The 18457-nt window shown below is 37.5% G+C and overlaps 1 protein-coding gene across 2 annotated transcripts in view; it reads left to right on the top strand.

Annotated features, from left to right (window-relative positions):
- The first annotated feature begins 2489 nt into the window (after nt 1–2489).
- The window catches only part of LOC127627779 (stromal interaction molecule 1-like), a 46976-nt gene continuing 31008 nt past the window's right edge, over nt 2490–18457 (top strand). For both annotated transcript variants that reach the window (XM_052104323.1, XM_052104322.1), the window contains exons 1-2: nt 2490–3001; nt 4900–5021. In XM_052104323.1, the coding sequence (XP_051960283.1) occupies nt 4901–5021 (121 nt within the window). In that variant the 5' untranslated portion in view covers nt 2490–3001; nt 4900. The remainder of the gene's footprint in view (nt 3002–4899; nt 5022–18457) is intronic.

Here is an 18457-nt window from a genome sequence, read left to right as displayed (position 1 = left end):
GTTCCATTTGTAACAACGATAGTTAGCCTGAACTAACAATGAACACTGCTTTTACAGCATTTATTAATCTTGGTTAATATTAATATCAACATTTAGTAATATATTTTTTTCAATCAAAATTTGTTTCTGTTAACATTGATTAATGCACTATGAACTAACATGAACTTATATGTTAGTTCATATTGCAATGAATATATATATACACTCACCTAAAGGATTATTAGGAACACCATACTAATACTGTGTTTGACACCCTTTCGCCTTCAGAACTGCCTTAATTCTACGTGGCATTGATTCAACAAGGTGCTGAAAGCATTCTTTAGAAATGTTGGCCCATATTGATAGGATAGCATCTTGCAGTTGATGGAGATTTGTGGGATGCACATCCAGGGCACGAAGCTCCTGCTCCACCACATCCCAAAGATGCTCTATTGGGTTGAGATCTGGTGACTGTGGGGGCCATTTTAGTACAGTGAACTCATTGTCATGTTCAAGAAACCAATTTGAAATGATTCGAGCTTTGTGACATGGTGCATTATTCTGCTGGAAGTAGCCATCAGAGGATGGGTACATGGTGGCCATAAAGGGATGGACATGGTCAGAAACAATGCTCAGGTAGGCCGTGGCATTTAAACGATGCCCAATTGGCACTAAGGGGCCTAACAGTGTGCCAAGAAAACATCCCCCACACCATTACACCACCACCACCAGCCTGCACAGTGGTAACAAGGCATGATGGATCCATGTTCTCATTCTGTTTACGCCAAATTCTGACTCTACCATCTGAATGTCTCAACAGAAATCGAGACTCATCAGACCAGGCAACATTTTTCCAGTCTTCAACTGTCCAATTTTGGTGAGCTCTTGCAAATTGTAGCCTCTTTTTCCTATTTGTAGTGGAGATGAGTGGTACCCGGTGGGGTCTTCTGCTGTTGTAGCCCATCCGCCTCAAGGTTGTGCGTGTTGTGGCTTCACAAATGCTTTGTTGCATACCTCGGTTGTAATGAGTGGTTATTTCAGGCAAAGTTGCTCTTCTATCAGCTTGAATCAGTCGGCCCATTCTCCTCTGACCTCTAGCATCAACAAGGCATTTTCGCCCACAGGACTGCCGCATACTGGATGTTTTTCCCTTTTCACACCATTCTTTGTAAACCCTAGAAATGGTTGTGCGTGAAAATCCCAGTAACTGAGCAGATTGTGAAATACTCAGACCGGCCTGTCTGGCACCAACAACCATGCCACGCTCAAAATTGCTTAAATCACCTTTCTTTCCCATTCTGACATTCAGTTCAGGAGTTCAGGAGATTGTCTTGACCACACCCCTAAATGCATTGAAGCAACTGCCATGTGATTGGTTGATTAGATAATTGCATTAATGAGAAATTTAACAGGTGTTCCTCATAATACTTTAGGTGAGTGTATATGTATATATATATGTATATATATATATATATGTGTGTGTGTGTTTTAAATTTGTTGTGGGCCCCCCCTGAACCTGTGGGCTCCTAGAATTTGTACCACCTTTCACCACATTTGCCATGGCCCTGCTGGGAACTGGAAATCCCGTGCCTGGTTTCAGCAATACCATGATGCAACAAATAAGGAATAATGAATATTTACTATATTAAAATAAAAATTAATATTATTCACATAGTCCCAACACAATTGGATTAAGTGAACATAGATGGATTGTACACAATTAAATTAATTTGAGACCAAGTGCTTAAGAATTGTCATGCATAAGCTCTTTTTACATAAGTTAAATGAGCAAGCAGTAAAAATCCATTTGAACATTTCATAACAATGTGATTATATCACATTTTGGTGACTGTGCTGAATATCACTTGGACTTTATGCAATGTAATTATGTTCTCATCTCAAACATACATTTATGAAGTTAATTTAAGTGTACTGGTTTAGTATTGTCAATAAGTATTCAACGGTATTTCCCCTTTTTTTGACTGTAAGCTTGCAGAATATTTGTGTCACTTTATTTTCTTTATTGATAACATACAGTGCATGCTGACGCCATTGGTGGTAATTTTGTGTAAAGACTATCAAAGCCTTATAGAGTCAGCATCATGGGAGGCAGTTGCCTTGATTCTGGGTAATGTGCTAAAACTCAGAACCCTGAACCCTGTCTAGTAAAAGAGAAGGCTGCATATTATTAAGAGAACATTAATAAGTCATGTTAACGTCCAGTAGGGCAACATGAGTATCATCTTAACCTTGTGCTACTATCACAACTCCTCGGATAAAGTGTAATTAAGTTTAAAAACACTAGCTTTTTTCAAACTAATGTATCAACATTTGTACATTTCAACACATCTAACTAGGTCGTTAAATTGATGTGCATTTCATGGAAAATGGGATGGGTTTCCTCATTTTTAGCTGTGCATGGTTAAGTATATTCTCACCACCAGATGGCTGTGTCATTCTTCTTTTTAAAACCAAACCAAGTAACTTAAGTAGCTCAAAACACTCTTTACCATTAGACAATCTCCACAAGCAACACCAAACGGCTCTTTACGCCGTAGGACTTTGGATAAGTCAGAAAAGGTGACGTTGGAACCATGCAAGGAGGTTTTATTTATGCAATCGTGACATCGCTTTTTGACGAGTAATTTTGGTAATCTACCAATTTACCATTTGGAAGTCAACCCTCTTCCATTTTGATGAATTTTTGAACCTCGCACCACAAGTGATGGACAAATATTTGTGATCTATATTATTGACAACAGCGGAGTAGCAACAGTGATGAGGACGATACGTGGAAAACAAATGTCGAACATCTCTAAAGTGTTGTTCAAACTTTGTGGACCATTTTAGTGGCAACATTTTCGCATTTTCTAGAGATAAAGCATCACCCCGCGTGGAACTGAATCCAACACAAATTAGTTTCGTAATGGATCGCATGAACAGTCAAATCAAGAGAAACTTTTCTATCTGATTTCTCACGAGGAATCCCAACAAATTCCAGCTTTCAGAGCTTGCTTGACAGGTAAGCTACTTTTTTTTTCTCGAGAAACCAGATGAGTGGAGTAGCTACATAGAAATGAGACGTGCGGTGTTAGATAATTATGGCGACCGTTAAACAGCGTTTTTGTTACTTTTGCTAGTTTCCTAGCTCACATAATCTGACACGCGGCAAAATAAGTAAACGCGGAAGTTGACTACCAAAAGAGCCACATTTGCCGCTATTTTTGTTCTAAGACCCGCATGTCTGTGGTTATAAGTCACATTTGCCGAATAGCTATGTAAACATTGCAAAATGAATGTCATATGCCACGCGTCACTACAGACATTTTCAATGTTTTGTAATGTATTGAGCTTTCATTGGAGTTCTGTTGGCTCAGATTCCATACAGGAAGAAGCATTTGGGGCTTTCACATGGAGCCTACTTTTATACTCCAAAACTGCACTGTAAACATATTTTATAAGGTAACAATGTGCCTCGTATGGTAGCATCCAAATGAAAGTAAAAATGGATGTTATTCACCCTAACAAAATACACTAATAAAGGTAGGCTACTTTTAAATGGGTTAAATCAAGTAGAAATCCACTGCCTGGCCAAAAAGAAAAAATTGCATAATCTAATATTTCGTTGGGCCGCCTTTAGCTTTGATTATGGCGCACATTCGTCGTGGCATTGTATCAACAACCTAATGCAACGTCACAACATTTATTTCTGTCATGAGTTGCATACATGTTTAGCTGAAATCTTGTTTTGATGACTGGAGTCAAACTACTCTGTTAAGTGTTCTTCAGCACATCCCAAAGACTCTCATTGGGGTTAAGGTCAGGACTCTGTGGTGGCCAATTCATGTGTGAATTGTGAAAATGATTCCTCATGCTCCCTGAACCTCTCTGTCACAATTTTAGCCCAATTAATCTTTGCATTGTCCTCCTGGAATATGCCTGTGCTGTCAGGGAAGAAAAAATCCATTGATGGGATAACCTGGTCATTCAGTTCATTCAGGTAGTCCGTTGACTTCATAACATTGCCTCCAGAGGCTTGTACAGTGGGCACTATGCATGACGGATACATCCCTTCATCCGCTTCCCTTCTTACCTTGACATGCCCAATGGTTTGGGATAGGGCAAATCTGGAGACCACGTGACCCCTTTCCATTGCTCCACAGTCCAATCTTTCTGCTCTCTAGGAAACTTTAAGTAGTTTTTTCCGAATTAGCCTCACTAAAAAGTGGATTTCTTGTGGCCACACAACTGTTTAGTCCCAATCCTGTTAGTTCTCGTTTCATTGTGCACGTGGAAATGCTCTTACTTTCACTGTTAAACATAGCTGTGTGTTCTACTGTTGATTTTTTTACGATGTGACTTAAAGAGTTTTAGTGATCTCCGATCATTAGCATTCAAAATTTCTTCTGTGAAGCTGATGGTTCATCACTATCCTCCCAGGTTTTAATAATGCGTTTGGACCGATCTTAACCCAATTCCATTGATTTCAGCAATCTCCTTAGTTGTTTTCTTTACCTGATGCAGGCCAATAATTTGCTCCTTCCGAAACACAGCAACATCTTTTCTACGACCATGGGAGGATACCTCTTCCGACATGGTTGTTTAAGAAATATGAAGCTACACACTGCATCAGTTAGGGTTAAAATAATTGTTGCCTGCTGAAATATATTAATCACTGCAATAATGATCCAATCATTGGCTCTTGAGTATCTGCTTATTTAAATCCAAACAGCAACTTTTTTTATTTTTTGGCTAGGCAGTGTTGATCCTTGAAGTAACAATTGCAGCTTTTTTTCAGTGTATTCCTATACCCAACATGTATATGACAATAGTATATGAGTCAATGTTTATGTATGTTCCAGTGTGGCAGATTAGTGCTTTGTTGCATTTGAAATTTAAATCTTCTATCTCTGTTTTCAGCATGGATTCATTGAGATATGCCAGGCATGGCTTTTACATTGCATGCCTTTTCTTCTTCTGGAGGAGCGCAGCAGATCAGCCCAGCCTGACAGGCCAACAACAGTCTGGCAATGGATTGTCCGGTAGGAAATCATCATTCAGTTGAAATATTTATGTGTCTGTATAAAGTGTATTTTATGTGTTACACGATGGGGCTGAGTGTTTGTTGGAGAGTTAGAATCATTTTGTTTAAAAACTGTTAACATAAGTGAAAAGATAAAATGCATAGTTGGAGCCAAGAGAGTTGGGACCACTGAATTCATGTGACATTTTTAAACAAATCTTACACTACACCGCAACCCTTTTCACTCCAGACTACTGCTAACCAAGAATGGGAACAAATTTGTATTGGAAAAATGCTCTGACATGCCTTATGAGACTAAACAAAAATTCTGTCCGGATAGTTGATCAGAATGAATGAACTAGCTTTTTACATTTTCAGGAAGGAAAATGTGACTGGGCCCACAAGTTATGATATTCTGGTCCCTAGATATAGCGTGAGTCCTTTGTGTTTTATGGCCTCCCAGGGGAAAATTGTAAGTCTGCTTGCTTTGAAAATGTATAGCACACCACTCTTAAACAGTCTGTATGATTTAAAGCAGTCATGACATAAGCTTTTCACATATATGAGGTCATTGTATTATAAAAACATACGGTAAGTTTCAGATCTGAAAACTTCCTCCTTAATAGAAAAAGAGCATTTATTTAAACCAAGTTGCAAAAACGTCTCATTTGGAATTCATGGAACTTGTGACATTACAAGGATCAAATACATCTGTATATGTAATGCCTATTTTACTGTCATTGCAACACACTGGTGCTCAATCAGTCACACAGTTGAAGGGGAGAGAGATGGGCCAGTCATGGGTTAATTTAAACCATTTGGAAAATAAAAAAAAGAGCAGCTATATACAAACCCTGAGTGGTTTTCAAAAATGCTACAAAATAAAATGTTTCTAAAACAAATAACTTGTAATTCAACATAACTTGTAATAATAAATACTAATTAACTTATAATAAATAACAAATATCAGCACGGAACCATTGCATTTCACAAACTTTTGTTTTTAAAATAAACTTTTCTTATAAACAGTGCCAAAGTAAAACAAAGCGTTGGTCACCATGGCTAGACAAATACAGATGAAATGAAACTTTTCAATTGTATAAAATCTGGTTTCTTTCTAAACAGAGTACCTAATCAAATAAATACATTTCTGTCTCACAACTTCTGTATAATATAGTTAATATAATGACTTTAAGCATGTATGCATTGCTCACTCAATCTTAAAGTTTTTTGGCAAAGAATACCAGTCTATCCACCATTACAGGCTTGAGACAACAGCGTTGGCAAGTGACGATGTTGCTACTTGTAATGATGAGCCTTTCTGGCTTGTAGCGGGAATGGATAGATACTTGCGGGCAAGCTTGGCATGATGTGGAACGCTTACTCTGTGTTTTCCAACATGTAAGTGGATCTTTCTCTTGGTCTATGGAATGTGTTAGCAGGTAGATATTTAATTCTGCTTCCACAGCATCCTTATGGGTCAGAAAGTAATCACCCTTTGCTGCAGCTCCGCTCTGTTTTAAGAAACTTCCCGGAGACTTCTTAGCTTTTTTTTCACCTGGGCCGTATCAGCAACTTCAGGCTCCACTTCAGTGCTGCTGCTTGATGTCTCCTCCTGGCATTCCATCATCTCTGATGCCACTCTGGCCTTGACTTGGGGCTTGTTGTCTTCACTGATGAAGTCCATCTTGAACCGGGGTTCCAAACAAGAAGCCACATCTAGCATCTCCTGAGTAGCTTCTTCTTTATATTTCTCGTTGATGTAGTGCAACATCTCCATTTTCAAAGTCTTGGTCATGTCTGTGTCTTCCTCTTGTATTAGCAGCACTGAAGTATTGAAGAGGTGTAGAACTGGCTTCACATATGAGACACTAACATAGTCTTCTGCTGAGAGTGCATCTGTGAAGTCCAGGAGTGGGACCAGTGACTTACTGACAGATTCCAGGACATCTGCATCTTGCCAGATTGGAATTAGATGCTGTACCTTCCTGTCCTCAGACAGGACCTGAGTTAAATCCTTCTGCTGCTCTAGTATCCTGCTGATCATCATCTGTTTGGAACCCCTTCTTGTTTGGCATTTTTATACAAGTGAATGTGAAGGTAGATTGAGTTCCTTCTGGGCTCTTTCAAGAGCACGTCTGGACTTCCAGCTGTGAGTGAAGTGACCCAACAGCTTCTTGCAGACACCTGCAGCACGGTCAATGCATCCATACTTTTTCACTGCATTTTCTAAGGGGGAAAAGACAAAACAAATTACTTATTAATTATTATACACATTTAATCAATTTAATTGAATAAATTAATAATTTATAAAACATAAATTGCTCCTAAAACTTAAGTTATTTACAGATTAAGTATAGTTTCTGCATGCGTTACATTGTAAAGATCTATAATAAAACCCAATCGTTCTCATATAACTTATATCTCATGAGTTTAGCACCAACTATTTCTCTTGATGATAACCCAAAATCTAAGTGTATTGAATTGTTTTTATTGTAAACAAATGCAACATTTAAACACAAAAAAGATAGCAGAAATATTTAAATATGAAACATTAATGCCATAGTTTATCAGCCCTGGCATTCAGAGTTTAGGCTACCAGCCCCATCCTTTACAATTATAATTTATGAAAACTGATATATTTCAGGACAGGTTGCTAGGTAATAATATTTAACAGTAATGGTATAGCAATAGCAACAGTTATCATGTCCAGTTGGGCATAACTTGCCAACTGAAAGATGCAGTCTGTGGCCAAAGCACTGCAACCTGGTCCAGTTGTTCAGGGGGGCAGCCTTCGCCATGTTCGCGGCATTGTCTGTTGTTATACAGACTAGGCGACTCTCATCTAGGCCCCAGGCAGCCAAAGCTTCTCATTCCCATTGCGATGTTCTCACTTGTATGATCCCCTGGGAAAAATGCTGTTTGCAAACAGCATCGTTTCAGGTGGAAGTCCTCATTAATAAAGTGTACGTTCAGACTTATGTAGGGCTCCATTGTCGCTGTATAATATTCCACTTGTGACAGCTCTGTTTCAACTTGTGCCTTGCATTTCTCATACAGCTCTGGGATGGCAACTTGAGAAAAATAGTTGCGTGATGGTATTACATACCACTTTTCAAGCGACCGGATCGTGTTTTTAAATCCCTCTTTGGTAACCATGTTAATTGGTACCAGGTCTTTCGTGAGGTGAAATGTTATTGAATCTGTGATTTCTTTCATTTCTGCCGTTTGGAGCCTTTATCGTATGGCGTAACATTGGCAAAGGCATCCATATAGTTTTTTGCTTTGGACGGCATTCAGATCTGGCTTTGCACCCATCATACAAAGATTTGTGGTGCCGACGTAAATGTTCAAACAAATTTGTCACGTTGCCTCGTGTTGTGGCAACAATCGCAAGGCACTCTCGACAAAGTACCTGCTTTTGGTCAACATCATCCTGTCTTTAGCCGAAATATTTCCATATTGCTTTCTGCATTGCTTTCTGCAACCAAATTCTCCATTTCGGTCTGTTTTGCCTGTTCCTCGCTCATTTCGTCATGCGCAAGCAAAGCCTGCATGTCAACAATGTGTAGCAACGAACTCCGTGTTTACAAAATAAATAATAATGAATTCTGTGTATTCAAGAACACATAAGTCTGAGTAAATTACATCATATCAGACAGATATAATGCTAGTTTTACTTTTTGGAAAAAAAAAATATATATATATTGTTCTGCGATGTGACTTTTGCGGATGTGCACATGCCGATGCTGAAACGATATATCGTGCAGCCCTAATCACTATTTGAAAAAAGTAATTTTTGATCAAATCTAGACAGGCCCCATCACTCCAACACCTTATCCTTGAGTAATCATGCTAAAATGCTAATTTGGTACTAAAAAAAAACTTGCCGTAATATCAAACACTATATATTGACACATCTCTTAAGGTCAATATTAGGTAAAAAATGGCAAACAATTTCAGATTTCCTTAGAAACTTTTCAGTCAATCATTGTTTTGAGTAATGAAGGCTATACAATAGGGTTGTGCCGATGGACGATATCATCGTCCATCGTGATGGCTGACCAACATCACGATGTGGAGCCACCATCGTGATGCCACGCCCCCTTTTGCATGTCTTGCTAGTGTGACTCACTAATCCAAGTCTCTTCTATAGTTAACCTAAAAACTTTGCAGGGATTGCTCTGTAAATTAAATTGAGAATATAACTAATGCATATATGCTATTTGAAATACTGTAGTATATGCCAGAGACGTGACGTGTTAGTCTGTGAAAATACCGTGTCATGCAGGCTACACAAATATTGATCTTGACATTGTTAGCTTCTTGTCTTTTTTTTACATGTCTTACACTGTACATTTAGATTAAAATATTTTATGTTGAAGGCTACTAGAAAATAGACTTTATTAATTAATTATTAGTAGTTGTAGTGTCTCAGAAAATCTTGCTCATTGTCACATAGCTCTTGTATACACTGAAGCGGCAGTTTAAGATAAACCCAGACCAGCGAACGTCAAATCACTTTTGTCTGGTTAATACTTTTAAAGAAAAATTTCCTTGGCCATAAAGCCATAATGTCAAATCAAATGAAAGAAACAAGGTGAATATGAATAACACACATTTATTAAAACATAGAAGAACAACAAATAAAGAACAAGAAAACGGGAACAACACTCAGACCGAAACTCGGCATTAACATTTCACTTATAATTAGCAGCACAATTAACTTCAGCACAGGCTACAAAATAAATTATGTTATTGAAATATTGTAAAGTGGTCATATGAACTACAAAAATGAATGTTTAAAAAATAATATGCAAAATCGAATAGCTCACAGAACGGATGGCTGAAAAATGCGTAAAGTCTAATATCTTTCACCATAGACCATGTTTAAATTTCGATGTTTCTGGCCAGAAATACCAACATATTCACTTTATCTGGTTTTAATAAGCTGCGGATTGGAGTAACTACACTACCTGCTGTGCTGAAGACCAGCTCTGATGGAGTACTGGTAGCATATATGCACAGATATTTCCGTGCTAATCTTGCCATGAACGGAAACCTTTTGTCGCTCGTTTTCCACCAAGTCAGCGGGTCCTCTTCCCCATCAATGGCCATTTCCTGCAGGTACATGGTCATTTCTGCCTCGACCTTTTGCTCATCAGTGAGTAAAATAACGAAATTATAGTTTTTAAGTGGAAAATAGTATTTATGTAAAGAGATATATTAAAATAAAAAGTGCACAACTCTTAAGTGAAAGCTAAAAAAAAAAAAATGCTTCACGTGTCGTGCAACCTACTGATAAAGCGCCGAGTCATTAGTTGGGTTAGTAAAATAACAAAATTAGAATTTTTCATATCATTTTTGTAAATTATGAAAAATAATTTTCATAATTTATGAAAATAAATTATTTTCACCGACGATATCATCGTCCATCGCAATGTTTTACTGTCAACATCGTCAACTGCCAATTTAGGGGACATCGCCCAACCCTACTATACAATGCTTGAAATTGCCAAAAAAACTGAAGATTTCATACAAAGTTCTACACTAAAGTCTTCACAGACAAAGGATAACTGGCTCTAACAAGGACAGAAAGAGATGTGGATGGCCAGATGTACAACAAAATAAGAGGAGAAGTACATCAGAGTCCCTGATGTACATTCTCTCTCTCCCACGAACTGTTGTCATAGACCACCTTTATCCCTCGCGCGCCCCCATCGGGCTGATTTAGGACCGGGCGTGTGTTGTTCCGGCCCTGCCCTCCTCTGCTCTACAGTAGGCCAATGTGAATTTGATTTGTACAAAATAGCAATAAAATAATTTGGCTTAACTGTGTTTTGTAGGTGTAGCCAAAATAAAGAATATGACATGAATAGTATATTTCAGGAATCACCGTCATTGTTATCGCGTCTTTTCTTATAAATCCCATTTGCCACGCAACTGGTATTGGTAGATTTAACATTTTCACGAATCGCACAAACTCCGATCACTAATGATGGTTTTTAATTTCCAAAGTGCAACCACTGCTTACGGCTTACTGAACGCAGTAACTTAGTCAATTTAAATCAGCTGTTAATAAGTTTGAATAATGAATATGCCATATTATTTACTGTACGTGGACTAATAATTTAAGCAGTAATTTAGCAATAATTAAATGTATTCTATACCATAGATATCAATTTACAATAATTTTTATTTGCCTTTCCTTAACATACATTATTACAATATAAAATACAATATAATGCTAAAAAGATGCTTAAAAGAAACTGGAGCGCAGCTCATATCCACCATTGATATCTGCTACTCTGAAAAACCACAATCAACATTAATAATCGTGATTACAATATCAAGTGCAATAATTGACAATTATGATTTTTGTAGAACAAAAATCTCAACTCACCACCCGCCCCACCGATAACAAACCACATTATAGTGAACACGAGGAGGTTACCCCATGTGACTCTACCCTGCCTAGCAACTGGGCCAAGTTGGTTGCTTTGGAGACCTGGCTGGAGTCACTCAGCACGCGCTGGGATTCGAACATGCAGACTCCAGGAATGGTAGCCATGCTTCCTGTAGCACTTGCCATAGATGTGGCTGTCTTGTCGGGCATCTCTCACGCACCTTACATTCTAGCTTATCCTACAAAGTTTAGGGTAAATCCAAATCCCAATTTCCAGTATGATCTATAGTAATAGAGGTTCTTGCCTCAGTTGGAGGTTTTGTTTAGCATATACACAGAGCAGAGGCTTCAGGACTATGTCACTCTTGCAAGGCATCCAGTTTTATGTCCAAATTCATTCAGTCTCCCATCGTATTTTGACACTAATGTGGAGTTTCCACTTAAGAGGCTGTTCCATGACTCGTCATGTGCGTTCACCGGCAGACAAAATCAACTAAAAATTGCTTTTACTAGGCCCAGGACTGTTCTGACTTTATACAGCTGTTTTAGAGAAGGACTTAGCTTCTTGGTGTCTAGTGAAATGCATTCCCGAAAACATGTCTCCTTTTATAGGAAATGGTGAGTACAGTTAGGTTTTCAGCATTATCTCACTTTGTTGTTAAGAGCTGCTGAGTCACTCTGGATGGTGATTGTTTTTATGGCATTCAAGAGGAAGCGGTACTTTTTTTTTTTTTTTTTTTTTTTTTTGGGTACCTTTTTTTCTCCCCAATTAGGCATGCCCATTTTCCAATGTTCTCTAGGTCCTCGTGGTGGCATAGTGACTGGCCTCCATCTGGGTGGCGGAGGATGAAACTCAGTTGCCTCTGCATCTGAGACAGTCAATCCCTGCATCTTATCATGTGGTTTTGTTGAGCGCGTTACCCCGGTGGTCTCCACCCACTCTGTTTTCCTTAGCATCCATGCACAACTCACCACTTGCCCCACCAAGAGCGAGAAACACATTATAGTGACCTTGAGGAGGTTAACCCAACATGACTCTACCCACCCTAGAAACCAGGACAATTGGTTGCTTAGGAAGCCTGACTGGAGTCACTCAGCACACCCTGGATTCTAACTTGCAACTCCAGGTGTGGTAGTCAGTGTCTTTACCTGCTGAGCTACCCAGGCCTCAGCAACGGTACCTTTGAATATCAAGGAAAATCTGTGTTTACCATATTTTAATTATTACACTGGTACAATAAGCAGACACCAACATTAGATTCTCTTTGATTATATAGACCTTTAAGCAATGTTCCAGGTTCAATACAAGTTAAGCTCAATCGACAGCATTTCGATTACAGGGTTACAGTGAGGCACTTACAATGGAAATTAATGGGGTTCATAAACATTAAAATTCACCCAATTTCTAAACTGTATAAATAATAAATGTTATACATGATAACATCATTTTAATAATAATAATAATAACTTTTATTTATAGGCGCCTTTCAAGACACTCATGGATGCCATACAGACATAATCAATTTTAAATTAAGAAAAGATAAAAACCTAAAATCACATATAAAAATGTGCCTTATCATAGGAATATATACAGTCATAATAAGAGTTATTTGTAATAACCTAATTTAAAAAGGTGGGTTTTGAGGAGGGACTTGAAAGTGGAAAGACGATCACAATTACGGATATCTGGCGGTAAATAGTTCCAGAGTTGTGGAGCAGCACTGCTAAAGGATCTGGACCCCATAGAAATCAGACAAACAGAAGGTATCACGAGAGAGAGAGGAACAGGATCTAAGAGTGCGGGTAGGAGAATATATATGAATAAGATCTAGAAGATAGGAAGGTGCTAGGTTATGAAGAGCCTTGAATGTCAATAAAAGAATCTTGTAATCAATACGAAGTTTAACAGGGAGCCAGTGAAGTTTTTGAAGAATAGGAGTTATATGGGCAGAGTTAGTAGTTTGTGAAATAATCTGTGCAGCCGAGTTTTGTACCAGCTGTAATTTATACTGAAGTTTTTGTGGTAGACCAAATAAAAGGGAATTACAATAATCCAAGCGGGACGTGACCAGAGCGTGTATGAGAGTGGTAGTGCTGTGAATTGAGAGGGAGGGGTGAAGACGATTTATGTTGCGCAAGTGGAAATAAGCAGACCAGGTAATATTATTTACATGTGCTTCAAAAGAAAGAGTGCTATCCAGAATGACACCCAGACTCTTAATCTTCAGACAGGGAAGTACAGTGGAATTGTCAATGGTCAGAGCAAAACCTTTTGATTTGGCAAGATTCGACTTAGTACCTACAAGTAGAATCTCAGTTTTATTACTATTGAATTTGAGAGAGTTACAAGAAAACCATGATTGTATTTCAAGTAAACAGTTATGAAGGGAAGACGGTGGGAGAGAAGAATTAGGTTTGGTGGAAATATAGAGCTGGGTGTCATCAGCATAGCAGTGAAAGTGAATTCCAAATTTCCTAAAAATATTGCCAAGAGGTATAAGATATATTATAAATAATAAAGGTCCCAAGACAGATCCCTGTGGAACACCAGTAGTAACTGGAGAGCACTGTGAACGAAAATTTTTAAATTTAACAAACTGAGTGCGACCAGAGAGATAAGATTTAAACCAAGCAAGAGATGTGCCTCTAATACCAATGGATGCTAATCTCTCTAAAATTATGTTGTGTGAGATAGTGTCAAAGGCTGCGCTTAATTCAAGAAGAATAAGTATTGACAGAAGTCCTGCATCAGCTGATTTTAGTGTGATAAAATCAGGGATTTCTCAGTTTTACCACATTTGCCATATTACAGGGTTTATGGCGTAACATTGTCATGACAACAAAGTTGTAATATTGAAAATAACTTTACACAGATAAGATTAGTAATCAATTTTATCATACTAAAATCATGTTAATATGTATAATGTTTAGACCTACATCTTGTGGCTATACTTTTATAACTCTGTGTATAACGTTTATGGACCGGCCCCATTCACTTCAGTTGTAACTACATCCACAATTATTATTATTATTATTATTATTATTATTATTATTAAAAAAAAATTTTTTTTAAAGGGACGAGTCAATTAATTTTTGTTGTAATCAACATTATGCCACAACTGCTGTCAATTGAACTTGTATTGAACCTGCAACATTCCTTTGAAATTTGAATGTACTTCTGTGGTAGTTCTCATTCTATCTGTTCTGAATTTGATTGGACACGATGCCTTTTGAGATCCACAACAAAACATATGGGAAGCATATTAAAAAGCTGATTGCTTATTCATTTTGCAGTCCTAACTTTGCTTGATTATATGGTTAGTTGCATTTTTATGATTTGAATTTGTAGCATTGTTTTTTCCCTGCTGCTGTCTGCAACTCTATTCTAAACAGACCTGTGACCCTCCAGTTGAGAACCACCAATATATCAACTGCCTGGTAAAAGGAAAAAAAAGAGTTTTGCATACTCTTGATATTCCATTGGACTGCCTTTAGCTTTGATTACGGTGTGCATTCCTCATGGCATTGTTTCAATAAGCTTTTGCAACTTTACAATGTTTATTTCCATCCAGAGTTGAATAAAGTTTTGGCTGAAATCTTGTTTTGATGACTGGAGAGTCAAACTACTCTGTTAAGTGTTCTTCAGCACATCCCAAAGACTCTCATTGGGGTTAAGGTCAGGACTCTGTGGTGGCCAATTCATGTGTGAATTGTGAAAATGATTCCTCATGCTACCTGATCCTCTCTGTCACAATTTTAGCCCGATGAATCTTGGCATTGTCCTCCTGGAATATGCCTGTGCTGTCAGGGAAGAAAAAATCCATTGATGGGATAACCTGGTCATTCAGTTCATTCAGGTAGTCTGCTGACGTCATTTTATTGATGCATAGACCTCACCAATTGAAGCAGTCCCAGATCATAACATTGCCTCCAGAGGCTTGTACAGTGGGCACTATGCATGACGGATACATCCCTTCATCCGCTTCCCTTTTTACCTTGACATGCCCAATGCTTTGGGATAGGGCAAATCTGGACTCACCAGACCACGTGACCCCTTTCCATTGCTCCACAGTCCAATCTTTCTGCTCTCTAGTAAACTGAAGTAAATTTTTCCAATTAGCCCACTAACATGTGGATTTCTTGTGGCCAAAAAGCTGTTTAGTCCCAATCCTGTTAGTTCTCGTTTCATTGTGCACGTGGAAATGCTCTTACTTTCAATGTTAAACATAGCTGAGTGTTCTACTGTTGATTTTTTTACGATGTGACTTAAAGAGTTTTAGTGATCTCCGATCACGATCATTCAAGATTTTTTTCACAACCACGTTTCTTCTGGGAAGCTGATGGTTTTAATAATGCTTTGGACAGTTCTTAACCCAATTCTAGTGATTTGTTAGAAGCTTAGTTGTTTTCTTTGCTTGATGCAGGCCAATAATTTGCCCCTTCGACACGTTACGTCTTCCGACATGGTTGTTTATGAAATGAGAACCTGCACACTGCATCAGTTTGGTTTAAAATAATTGTTGCTAACTGAAACATATTAATCACTGCAATAATGATCCAATCATAAACTCTTAAGTATCTGCTTATTTAAATAAAAAAAACATTTGGGCCAGGCAGTGTATTATGCATGTGGCCTATTATTGTGACATTTATACCATTCTCCAAAAGGCTCTTTGCCTTTTTTATCATAAGGATGTGTAAATATACATCCATCACAAGTCAATTGAGTTGTTCCAACTCTAGAACATTCAGATCTGTGCTCATATTTACAGAGGAAGTCTTCATGCCTCAACTCTAGTTAAACAAATGCAGTGTTGTTTCTCTGCTATTGTTATAGTCAACTCGCACTGTCACACATTTTTTTTATTAATTTAATCTGTCAGTACATTTGATCAGAGTGGCTTAATGTAAGCTAAATGGAAATGTGTGTTGATTAGTGGTTGACTGAAATAGATTTTTCAGGCCAATGCTTGTATCTAGAGTGCAGGCTGGGCTTGTCTGAGATAATACAGATAAATATTTGATATGATATTTCCTATGCACGAGTTCTGCAGCAACTAGTCGCCTGTTAACACTACAATAAGGTTCCATTCCTTAACATTAGTTAAATCATTAGGTATCATGAACTAACAATAAACTATATCTTTTTTTAATGCTAGTGAATACAAATACAATTGTTAGTTCATGTTAGTTCATAGTGCATTTACAAATGTTAACAACATTTAAAAATGGATTAGTATATGCTGAAATTAACATTAACCAAGATTAATAAATGCTGTAAAAGTAGTGTTCATTGTTAGATCATGTTAACTAATGTTGTTAACTATCTTTACAAATGGAACCTTATTGTAAAGTGTTGCCAAAACACTGCTCAAATATCGCAAAGGCAATGCTGAAATATTCTGTACTTTTTCTCTTAATCTGAAGTTGGGATTGTTGTGGGTATGTGTTGTTGACATGTTGGTTAAGATGATGACGTGTACTTTCAGGCAAAGTGAAGTGTGGCGTTACTTGCAGTATTTTGACTCTTTGTTTAAATATACCTTTTTGGTATTCAGATCTTGTTAGAATAATGCATACAAATTGATATGCTTTTGTGGTGGAAATAAAATGAGAAACTGTACGACAAACTCAGAAGCTAATAAGATCAGTATGTATGTAAATGATGAAATCTCTGAACAACAACAGATTTCTAAAAATCCAACTTTCACCAATTGTTTTGTGAATATGAACATGTAAAACCAAAAAAGTGTAAGCCCTAACAAAGACTCGAGCGATTTCACTAAACAGTTTTTGCACGTGTTATTTCAGCACAAAAAGCTGCATCTTATTCAATAACCACATGCAATATAGTTTAAGCTGGTGCAGTCAACGCTGATTGCATCTTAAGTTTTTTAATTAATTAATTGTCATTCCTTTCCGTGTAAACATTTCTATGTTAATTAGACTCATTATAGAATGTGCTTCATTAACAAACATTGCCCAGTGCAATTTACATCATGCTATTAACGTCAGATGCAGAGGCAAAAAGTGTCATTTTTAAAAAAAAATATCAAAGTAATTAATTAAATAATGATCAAATGTTGGACAAGTGTGTTATAACCTGGCATATATACATATGCAGATGTAGACAAGTACACATTGAGGATGTTTAATAGATCATACAGACGGGGGTGGTTCTAGGGTCAGTGGATATTCGGGGCTGGGCCCAGACCACTGTGGTTAAATATGTGGCCATCCTTTGATGAAATTTTGGAATTTAATACACTTTATAATATAAGTTTAAATGTTAATGAATTAGTTGTAAAGTAAATCTTTAAATATTTCACACATTGTTTTTTGTCTCAGCTTCATATATGCTCGAAGATAAGAAATTGCATGCTTTTTAACACTTCTTTAAAAAGTGATTTAAAAAAAGACACTATATTGCCCCTTTTTGCTTCCTGTAGTTCAACGCACATTATGTACAATTGACAGTTTTAAAACCTATTATTTGTCAGGTGTTTTAAACTGAAAATAGGCTAAAATATGTGATCATAAGGAAAACATTGTTGCAAGATTTGCCAAAGATTGCGAGGTTCACGGCAAATGTCCTAGCTTATGACTTAAAGTCGAGCACATCTGTATTTATTACTATTTGTTTTCAGGGTTATATATCTACATTTTTGGTAAGTACTGCATCTGGATGGACCAACTCAACACAGTTGGAAATATCTCACCAAGACAGGAATGTGGACCAGACACTTCTTGCATGAACGCACTATGAGTGCTGGAAAGCAGTTGCCAGTGAGCCAGTACGTGAAATGAATTGAGTGTGTGTTTGGTGTTATCAGTACTGTAGAAAGACCGGTATCATTAATTTATATATACTTAATATTAAAATATAATGTTTTAGTATCAACTTCATACCGACGCACTGGTGACATCATTACAAGATGATAATAATATTCAAGTCATCATGGAAAACATTTGCACAACCCAATTGAATTTAGGTGTCTGGATCACAGTGATGCTGTACAGTCCTTGCGGCGCATGTCCAATCGCGATGG

The sequence above is a fragment of the Xyrauchen texanus genome, chromosome 34 (assembly GCF_025860055.1).
Source record: "Xyrauchen texanus isolate HMW12.3.18 chromosome 34, RBS_HiC_50CHRs, whole genome shotgun sequence".
NCBI lineage: Eukaryota > Metazoa > Chordata > Actinopteri > Cypriniformes > Catostomidae > Xyrauchen > Xyrauchen texanus.
The sequence above is the reverse complement of the archived record's forward strand: the minus strand, read 5'-3'. Positions and strand labels throughout refer to the sequence as shown.